General features: G+C 35.5%; 1 protein-coding gene across 1 annotated transcript in view; it reads right to left on the bottom strand.

Annotated features, from left to right (window-relative positions):
• Positions 1-10,583, bottom strand: part of LOC103682031 (olfactory receptor 6C6-like) — a 13,749-nt gene extending 3,166 nt beyond the window's left edge. Inside the window, exon 1 of the mRNA XM_008711599.2 lies at positions 9,614-10,583. Coding sequence (XP_008709821.2) covers positions 9,614-10,524 — 911 coding nt within the window. The 5' untranslated portion in view covers positions 10,525-10,583. The remainder of the gene's footprint in view (positions 1-9,613) is intronic.
• Positions 10,584-11,562: the final 979 nt, after the last annotated feature.

Below are 11,562 nucleotides of genomic sequence, written 5' to 3'. Positions count from 1 at the left end.
ATTATAAGGCTCCTGGGAATAAAACTAACCAAAGAGATGAAAGAACTATTTTCTGAAAATTATAAAACACTGATAACAGAAATGAAAAAACAAATGGAAAACATTCTATACTCATGGATTGGAAGAGCAAATATTGTTAATATGTCCATACTACCAAAAGCAATCTACACATTTAAAGCAATCCTTATCGGAATACCAACAGCATTCACAGAGGTATAACAAACAATCCTAAAATTTGTATGAAGCCACAAGAGACTCTGAACAGCCAAAGCAACCCTGGAAAAGAAAAGCAAGGCTTGAAGCATCACAATTCGGCTTCAAGTTCCATTACCAAGTGGTAGTGAACAAAAAAGTATGGTACTGGCACAAAAATAGACACACAGATCAATGGGACAGAATAGAAAACCCAGAAATGAACCCACAAATATATTGCCAAACTAATCTTTGACAAAGCAGGAAAGAATATCCAGTAGGAAAAAGATATTCTCTTCAACAAATGATGTTGGAAACAATGAAACTGGACCACTTTCTCACACAACACACAAGAATAAATTCAAAATGGATTAAAGACCTAAATGTGAGACCTGAAACCATAAATGTTCTAGAAGCTAGCACAGGCAGTAAGCTTTTTGACTTGGCAATAGAAACTTTTTTATAGATATATCTCCTGAGGCAATGGAAACAAAAGAAAAAATGAAGTATTGGGACTTCACCAAAATAAAAAGCTTCTGCACAACAGAGGAAACAGTCAAAAAAAACTTAAAGGCAATCTATTGAATGGAAGAAGATATTTGCAAATATCATATCTGATAGAGGGTTAGTATACAAAATATATAAAAAATGTATAAAACTCAACCTCCTGAAAGTGAGTAATCCAATAAAATATGGACAGAAGACATCAATTCTCAACATTTGCTGCAACATGGACGTGACTGGAGGAGATAATGCTAAGTGAAATAAGTCAAGCAGAGAAAGACAATTATCACATGGTTTCACTCATTTATGGAACATAAAAAGTAGGAAGATCGATAGGAGAAGGAAGGGAAGAATGAAGGGGGGGTAAACAGAAGGGGGAATGAACCATGAGAGACTATGGACTCTGGGAAACAAACTGAGGGCTTTGGGGTGGGGGGGAATGGGATAGGCTGGTGATGGGTATTAAGGAGGGCATGTATTGCATGGTGCACTGGGTATTATACGCAAGTCATGAATCATGGAACTTTACATCAAAAACTAGGGATGTACTGTATGGTGACTAACATAATATAATTTAAAAAATTATTATTAAAAAATAAATAAAAATAGGGGCGCCTGGGCGGCACAGCGGTTAAGCGTCTGCCTTCGGCTCAGGGCGTGATCCCGGCGTTCTGGGATCGAGCCCCACATGAGGCTCCTCCACTATGAGCCTGCTTCTTCCTCTCCCACTCCCCTGCTTGTGTTCCCTCTCTCGCTAGCTGTCTCTCTCTGTCGAATAAATAAATAAAATCTTTAAAAAAATAAATAAATAAAAATAAAAATTAATTAATTAAAAAAAACTGAATAGACACTTTTCCAAAGAAGACATCCAGATGGCTAACAGACAAATGAAAAGAAGCTCAATGTCAGTCATCATTAAGGAAATGCAAGTCGAAACTACAATGAGATATCACTTCACACCTGTCAGAATGGCTAAAATCAATAATAAAAGAAATAACAGGTGTTCACAAGGATGTGGAGAAAGGGATCCCTCTTGCACTTTTATGGGGAATGCAGAGCGGTGCAGCCACTCTGGAAACAGTATGGAGATTCCTCAAAATTTAAAAATAGAGCTACCCTGTGATCCAGCAACTGCAGTACTAAGTATTTACCAAAGAAGGCAAAAATACTAATTCAAAGGGACACATGCACCTCGATGTTTATAGCAGCATTAGCTACAACAGACAAATTACAGAGAGAATACAATGTTAAGTGAAAAAAGTCAGTCAGAGAAAGACAAACACCATATGATCTCACTCACAGGTGGAATCTAAGAAACAAAACAAACAAGCAAGGGGAAAAAAGGAGAGAGAGAGGCAAATCAAGAAACAGACTCTCAACTACAGAGAACAAACTAATGGTTACCAGAGGGCAGATGGGTTGTGGATGGGTGAAACTTTGTGATGGGGATTAAAGAGTGCACTTGCTGTGTGATAAGCACCATGTGTTGTATGGAAGTTTTGAGTCTGTGTGTTGTACACATGAAACTAATATATTGCACTGTAAATTAACTAACTGGAATTTAAATAAAGAGTTTAAAAAGCAAAAAATAAATAAATACAAATAAAAAGAATTGATTGATTGATTGATTGATTGATTAATGAATAAATGAACTGTTCTCCTTTTAGGATCTGGTATTCCCTGAGTAAAAATAATTTATTTTACAAGACCTTGTTGCAGTGGTCTTATTCTCCTTGGGACATTCTAGAGCTTCATATTTAGAGCTCTGCTAGCCTCATGGGGAATTACACTACTTTATTAATATTATAATTTATTATCCTACTTTTTTCACTTTTCTTCTTCTTTCTTTCAAGAGAAGCTCATCTATTCCACTTTGTAAAATGTAATTTTCAACCATGTTGCCAAAGGTATTGGAAATAACATGAGTGGATTACATGCATTTAAGCATTCATAATGTCAGGATCTGGACATAGTATCCTACATAGTGGGGGTAAATTGAACTCAAGAGGGTGCAAAACGAATCTCTTCTCTTTTTCTTTTTTTTTTCTTTTTGAAGATTATTTATTTAATTTAGAAAGGAAGAGGAAGAAAGAGCATAGGTGGGGGGAGGGGCAGAGGGGGAGAATCTTGGAGCAGTCTCCCCACTAAGGGCAGATCCCATGGGGATCAATCCCAGGAAGCATTGGATCATAACCTGAGCTAAAACCAAGAGTTGGATACTTAACTGACTGAGCCACCCTGGGGCCCTGCATCTCATCTCTTCTAATTTGCCTCCCAATACTGATACTACACTTTGGGCACAGCCAGTGAAAAAAGCACTAATTTGCTATTTCTGAGACTCGTCTTTGGTTATTTTCAAAGTATCTGCATTGAACTGTCTGTTGCCAACTCAACATCACATAATACTTTCTCAGTTGTTCTCAGTGCTGTGGAGAAACTGGGATGCTATTTCTGAGAGTTCCCCTCCCTTTATTTTTCTAATTTAGGACTTGTCAGTGAGAGGACTTGGTGCAAAATTTGGAAGTCAGAAGGGAAGCAGAGGACATTGTTCTCCAGTTTGTAGCCAGGCTGGTGCATGAAAGCTAGATTCACGGTGGATTTTCAAAAGTATTTGAAAACTACCAACTTTATTACTAAGACTATTGGTAGATGCTTTCTCAGAAATAACTGAGAGTTGCTATGATTTTCCATTAAGCTTTCTTGAAGCATTCTCACAAGGCTTCAACATGAGATCTTTGGTGTTAGTTTCCTCAACATTCTCTCTGGTATTCAAACTTTTCCTTCCATAGCTATCTCTTTCATTATTTTTAAAAGCTATAATTCCTCCATTATCTCCTTTCTTTCCAGAGTGCTTACAGAAATCCTACTTTCACCTGAACCCTGACCAATATAGGATCCATGCTGTAAGAATTTGCAAATTTATGATTTCTTATAATTACAACATTTTGTGATTCCATATATAAGTGGCAGTATAGCCTTAAACCAAATATGCTGATTCATGAGAGGTTAGCAAAGACAGGCAGTAAGACAGTGTACTATTCCACAGCAACTCTTTGTGGGTATAAACCCCAAAAGATCAAGTGAGCTACTAGCACAAAGGAGAAAAGTAGGTTGAGTCTTGCAACATGCTCCATCAAAAAGGAGAGTGGAAGATGTTAATTAGCAGTTAGGATGAGATGCCCAAAGAGCAGCAAAATGGGGAATAGTGTTCCCCTTCATGTATCCTTCTTACTTTCCTCGAAAGACAATTCCTGTAATTCTGTAATGCCAACTCCCATGGAGAATGGGAATGGAGCAGTAGAGTCACCAAGGCATAGGGGAATGACCTCCCTGCCCCCAATTAATTTTCCTTTGGCAGACACTTATTTCAGAAGGACATTATGGGAGGATACAGGCTTTTAGGGACTGGCATTTCAGAATATGGTGTGTACTTGATTATTACACTGACCAAAGCAAATGATTCAGTCTTGTGGAAAGATTTCTCAGAGAATAAGAACGCCAACATGTGGGAACTGAGGAGGGAAAGCTGGCTGAGATGAAAGGATGCCAGAGATTCTACATCTGCTAAATCAAATATGCTAAATTTAGATTTGACTAAATTGCATTAGCAAAAAAGAAAGAACTTAAGGATGTACACAATAAAATGGGTAAATCTCTAAAATATGTCTGAACAAGAGAAACCAGACTTCAACATTCACAATTTGTGATTTCTTTTATAAGAAATTCCAAAAAAAGCAAAAGTAATTTATGTGGCCAAGAGACATCTGTGTATATCTGAATCCAATAGCAGGCATGGAGACGAGAGGGAATGGCTCTGAAGAGGCCAAGGAGATTACTAAGTATGATGCAGATATTCTATATATGCTTTGTCAATTGTTGTCCAAATTTGTTGGATTAAAATGATTGCATTTGCTTTTATGTAAGGTATACGTAATACATTTGTTTACATTGACACAACTAGAATGTATCAGGAATTCTTAATTTATAAATGGCTTAAAATATGGAAAGATCCCCAAAGACAGCTTTAAATAAATCATACCTTGAATTTCTTTCAAGAGTCACTATCATTGGTATAATATAAGTGAATTTGACCAAAGTCTGGGGTTCAATTATTTCTACACAAAACAAAAATGGATAATATTTATAAATATTATATGTTGCATTCAACTTCTTCCAAACTCCTATTCATGTTGATACTTTTTGACCCCTTCTTACAAATCAAAAAATGTCCTTAATGGCATCTAGAATGGTAAACCCTTTCCAGAAAATTTTCTATTTATTTTCCCCAGATCCATCCGAGGAATCAGTATCCATGGCATCTCTAGTCTTATGAATTGTATTTCCTAAATTATGTCTTGAAAGTCAGAATTACCCCTTAATCCGTGGGCTGCAGAATGGTGGTGCTAGCAGTCATAAAAACAACATTAATCGTGTTGTACATCTCCATCAGAGTTCTTGAATGGTCAGGTCATTGTCAATGAACAACAGTATTTTGAAAAGAACCTGTTACTGAGCAGTAATCTCAACAGTGAGCTTAAAATATTTATAAACCATGTTGTAAACGGAGGTGCTGTCATCAGGCTCTGTTATTCCATTTACGGAGCCCCAGCAGAGCAGATTTAGCATAATTCTTAGGAGGCCTAGGTCTTTCAGAATGGGCAATGAGCATTGGCTCCAATTCAGAGTCACTAGCTGCCTTAGCCTTAACAGGAAAGTCAGCCTAGCCTTTGAAACTTTGAAGCCAGGCATTGGCTACTCTTCTCCAGCTATAAAAGTCCAAGATGGCATCTTTTTCCACTATAAGTCTTTTTCATCTACACTGAAAATCTGTTGTTTAGTGTAGCCACCTTCATTCATTATCTTGTCCACATTCTCTGGATAATTCACTTCAGCTACTCCATCAGTCCTTGCTGCTTCACCTTGTACTTTTGTGTTATGGAGTTGGCTGCTTTCCTTAAGCCTCATGAACAAACCTCTGCTTGCTTCTGACTTTTCCTGTAGCTTCCTCACCTCTCTTAGGCTTCATTGAATGGAAGAGAATTAGGGCCTTGCTCTGGTTTAGGCTTTGGTTTAATGGAATATTGTGGCTCATTTGATCTTCTATCCAGTAGAATAAACCTTCTCCCTGTCGGCAAGAAGGCTGCTTCCCTTTCTTACCACTCGCATGTTCACTGGAATAGCACATTTAATTTCCTCCGAGGCTTTTTCTTCATTTTGTTTTTTCTGTTTCTAAAGATTATTTATTTATTTGTTTGAGAGAGAGAGAGGGCAGGAGGGAGAGATGGAGAGCGAATCTGAAGCAGGCTCCACACTGAGCTGAGAGGCAGACACAGGGCTCAATCCCACAACCACAAGATCATGACCTGATCAGAAACCAAGAGTTGGATACTTAGCCAACTAAGCACCCAGTGTGCCCCAAAACTCTTTCTTTGTATTCACAACTTGGCTAACTGGTGCAAAAGAACCAGGTTTTGGCCTATCTGGCTTTTTATATGCCTTCCTCATTAAGCTTAATCATTTCTAGTTTTTTATTTAAAGTGCAAAATGTGTGATTCTTCTTTTCCCTGGTACACTTACACGTCCTATCGGGTCATTATTTAGTCCAATTTCAATATTGGCGTGTGTCAAGAAATAGGCCAGGAGAGAAGGAGAGAGAAGGGGGAACAGCTGGTCAGGGGAGCAGTCAGAACACACACAGCATTTGCTGATTATAGCTGCTGTCTTATATGGGCAGTGCTTATGGTGTCCCAAAACAATTACAATTGTAACATCAAAGATCACAATCACAGATCACCATAACAAGTATAATAATGATGAAAAAGCTTGAAATATTGCGAGAATTACCACAATGTGATACAGAGATGAGCAAATGCTATTGGAAATATGGCACCAATAGACTTGCTTGATGTAGGATTGTCACAACCCTTCAACTTATAGGAACACAGTTATGCATAGTGCAACCAAGCAAAGCACAATAAAATGAAAATGAATAAAATATACGGGTACCACATTTTGTTGATCCATTCATCACTTGAAGTTTACTTGGGATGTTTCTACTTTTTGGCTCTTATGCATGGTGTGTCTATGAAAATGTGTGTTGAAGTTTTTGTGTGAACATATGTTGTCAATTCCTAGAAGTAGAATGTCTGGGTTATATGGTAACTCTATATTTACCGTCTTGATGAGCTGCCAAACTTTTCCGAGTGGCTGCACATTTTACGTTCCCACCAACAGCGTATGAGGGTTCCAAATTCTGTACATCATGACTTGTTATCTGTACAACAGCACTTACTATTTTTTGTGATCTATATAACTGTACTCACACAGGCAGACACACACACATGCACATACACATACTTAACTGTCCCAGTGGCTGTAACGTGGTATGTCACTGTGGTTTGGACTTACATTTTCCTAAATACTACTGTTCTTGAGCATCTTTTCATGTGCTTTTTCCTGTTTGCATATCTTCTATCGGTCCCTTTGCCTATACTTTTTTGATTGATCTTTTTTATTGTTCAGTTCTAGGAGTTATTTTATGTAAATTTAACCATGGAGGTACAATATTCTATCCAAGAAAATAACAGAACTTAAAAAAATAAAGAAATCCTAAATAAATAAGAAGACATTTCATGTTATTTGATAGTAGACTTGACATTGTTTATTAAGATGGTAATAGTTCCCAAACTGATGCACAGATTCAATATAATCCTTATTAAATTTTCAACTGCTTTTTTTGCATAAATGAACAATGTGATCCTAAAATTCATATGTAATTGCAAGGGATCCTGAATAGCCAAAACAACATTGAAAAAGAGGAACAAAGTTGAAACAGCCATACTTTCCAATTTCAAAACTTAATATAAAGATACAGTGATCAAGAAAGACAGTGTGATACTGGCACATGAATGGAGCAATAGCTCAAAAGAATAGAACCGAGAGTCCTATAAGAGACCTGTACATTTATCATCAATTGATTTTTAACAAGGATTCCATGATTATTCAATGGGGAAAAAATAGTCTTTCAACAAATCATATTGTGATAACTATTTTTATGCAAAAGTTGACTTTAATCTCTACAGCAAATAATACACAAACATTAACTCAATAGAAACCAAAGACCTAAATGTAAGATATAAAACTATAAAGTTCTTAGAATAAACAGCAGGTATGCATCTTTGCAACGTTGTATTAAGCAATGGTGTTCTAAATATGCCACCGGAAGCACATGCAAAGAAAATTCTTTAAAAAATAGAAAAATTTGACTTCAATAAAATCAAAAGTTTTGTGACCAAAGGACACTATCAGGAAAGTGAAATGACAATGCAAAGAATGAGAAAAATTCTAACAATCCAAATCTAAAAAGGGTCAAGTAATTTTTCAAGTGCTTATCGGAAAGTTTTGAGGGCCTTGAATACAATAATTGAACTTATTCCCTTGTAATTGCCTTGGAAAAGGACATGGTTAACAGTTTTGACTTAAGGGGTCTCTGGAAGGCTTAGCTGATAAAACTCAGGTCATGATCCCAGGACCCTGCATCTGTCTCCCTGCTCAGCAGGGAATCTTCTTCTCCCTCTCCTTCTGCTGCACTCTCACTCCCTCTCTCTCAAATAAATAAATAAAATCTTAAAAAAAAAAAACAAAAAACAGTGTTGACTTAAAATAGTAAAATAAATCAGAACACAAACCTGAGCTGAAATTGTTTTCTTCTCAGGGCTACATGGATAGGATTATAGCATAAAATACCTTAATGATTTCGTCACTCATATTTCTCTGATGGCATATTATATGCAATATGGAACTCATTATATTTCATGGATTTCTTTGGAGATCCATATTTATTATTTATTTATTTATTTATTTATTTATTTATTGTATCTGACAGTATACCAGTAACACTCTTTTCTTTAAAAGCATTAAAAGTATGAGTGAATATGTGCAGAAGTGGGCAGAAGGGAAGGCGAAGGGAGTCCCAAATAATTATTTTAATATTATTTCAATGATCCCATATAACCAAATGTCCAACCATTGCTCTTTGTTTTCCTAAATATCTCTGGAACCACTTCCTGGAGCTTCAAATTCATTGACACTATTGCATTTCAACTCCCAAATAACTCCTTTAGTTTAAAATATTAGCCCTCTAATTTATCTCCCAGATTCCAACATCCAAAAACCTATTCTCAGTACATCTAACCTAGCAATTGTTATAAGGTAAAACCCTGCTCATATAGGTTTTTATATTAAAAAAGAAAACTCTCATAGGTACCACCTGCATTAGAATCACCTGCCATCCATGTTTCTATACTGGACTCCAGGTAAATTGAAAAGACATTTTAAGAATGAGAGCTTTGACTTGTTTTTTAATAAGCCAACCATGTATGTGATTCTTACTCACTCCAGATTTTCAGCTCAATAGACCTACCAAATAACATCCTCCTACATTTTAGAATATATCAGGTTTTTATGACTTGAAGCCTGCCTTTTTTTCTTGCCTTGTTGAAAATATTTGAACGACATTTGAAGAACTTCCTAGAGTCCCAGTGGTAGTGCATGTTGTTTTATTGATGTCTGTATAATTCCATAAAATTCTTATGATGAATATCTATTTAAAATCATTTTTTGAGGGGGTCAGTACCATGTTTTGTAGAGTCAAAAAATTTTCACATTTTTGTTGATAACCTAATAGATGACTCATCTTGTAGCTCTGAAAGGAATTATGATCATAAAGAGAAGTAGGAAGGAAAAGATGCTCTGTGCTGAAAGGTTTGGTTAAAATACTGTGAGTTGAAAAAAATATTATGAGGTGAACTTCTTGAAGGACAGATTAAGGAAACTTATGAGTCAATATTTTTATTTACTTTTTTCTCCATCATTATAAAATTAAATTTTCATTTTTTTAAAAAAAGAGAAAATCTTTTGGAGTATGTCCTTGAAGGCTTGTTTCACTTGCTGGTTTCTGAGAGTGTAAATGAAAGGGTTTAATAAAGGGGCAACCGAGGTATAAATAACACTTACACCTTTGGATAGAGTCACCCTTTCCTTTGCTGTTGGCTTTAAGTAATTAAAGATAAAGCTACCATAAGTAAGGGAGACTACAATCATATGAGAAGAACAAGTAGAAAAAGCCTTTGTTCTTTTCTGAGCAGAGGGGATCTTTAGAATGGTCTTGATAATATATGTGTAAGAAAGAATCAGTAACAGTAACGTGACCAGGAGATTTACAAGAGATAAGACAAAGGAAAGCAATTCCAGGAAATGAGTGTCAGTGCAGGAAAGCTGCAGCACAGGGGAAGTGTCACACATGAAATGATCAATTACTCTGGAAGCACAGAAGTCCAGTGTCAGTCCAGAGGCCACTGGTGGAAACGAAAGCAGAAAGCCAACTGTCCATGAACTGAATAGAAGTTGGTAACACACTTTGTTGTTCATAATGATGGGGTAATGTAGGGGTTTGCAGATTGCTACATAACGGTCCAAAGACATGGCAGCCAGTAGGTAAAATTCTGTAATTTCTAATAAGAGGAAAAAGAATAACTGAGATGCACAACTATTGTAGGAAATTATTTTGTTTTTAGTCACGATGCTTATCAGGTATCTGGGAATACAGACTGTTGTCAATGAAGCTTCCAAGAAGGAAAGATTTCGGAGGAAAAAATACATGGGAGTCTTGAGGCGGGGATCCAGCAAGGTAAGAAGGATGATGGATAAGTTTCCCATCACACTCAACACATAGTTTAGAAAGAAAAATATGAAAATCACAATTTGCAATTGTGGGTTGTCAGTCAATCCTAGGAGAACGAACTCGATCTCTCTTGACTGATTCCTCATTTCAGACTTGAGTCTTATGAAATAGAGTAGGAAAACATTTCAGAATTGCAAATAAGAGGATTTTTACAAAAGCTACAGACAGAAAAAAGAAGTAGTTAGAAATGTAAAGAAGTTTAAAAAATTGATCCAATTTAATAGGATAGATGATAGTTAAAAGTATATCAACCTAGGTCACTCTAACTGATGGTTTCATTTAAGCAACAGTTATGATACTATGATTTCAACAGCTAGTTAACACTTCTTAATTTTATGATACTTAACTACTTAAAATTTCATAGCTACTTAACTACTTAAAGATACATAACTACTTAAGGTTATGATAACAACACTACTTAATTTTTTCCTTTTCCCTTTTTGAACTTGAGAGATCATTTAAAATTTAGCTAATTTTTTCCAAATGAGGTGAATTCTGTTTCAATGTTGTAAATAGAACATAAGCTTGACCTTAAATGTATTTTCTATGTATAGCCTAAAAATTATTGAAAAATTTCTTATAACGTCCAGAAAATTAATACCAATGTCTATATGTAATGTTCTTCAAAAATTCTTAGCTCATTAAAACACTTAAAAATTTGTGAAATATAGGACTAATGATAGTTAGACATTTTCTTTATGATTGAAATATTCATATATATATATATATATATATATATACCACTATTTTGTCCCAATGCAGTACTTCTCCAGTGTTCCTTTACCTTATTTCACTTATTATTTTTTGTTCATTTCAAATATATCAGTCTTCTCATATCAGTTGCATTTAATCATGAAGCTTTGACTATTACATGTACAGAAAAATAGAAAAGTAATTGACAGTTCAAAAGTCAGTGGATATTACCTGACTTTTACTTGTGGGAATGCTTTCATTTATGATCTAGATATTTATTGCAAATTTTAAGTGACTTACCATATCTAGGATACATTCATATAATTTTCCCTCTATGAGAATATGGTCGAATCAGGGGTCAAAAATAAATGATGAATATTCTCCCTCATAACATTATAAAAAATTCAATAATTTAAGAGGAAAGTTAATTC

The sequence above is a fragment of the Ursus maritimus genome, unplaced genomic scaffold (assembly GCF_017311325.1).
Source record: "Ursus maritimus isolate PB19 unplaced genomic scaffold, ASM1731132v1 scaffold_26, whole genome shotgun sequence".
NCBI classification, from domain to species: Eukaryota; Metazoa; Chordata; class Mammalia; order Carnivora; family Ursidae; genus Ursus; species Ursus maritimus.
Note: the sequence above shows the minus strand (reverse complement) of the source record. Positions and strands in the feature narration are given on the sequence as shown.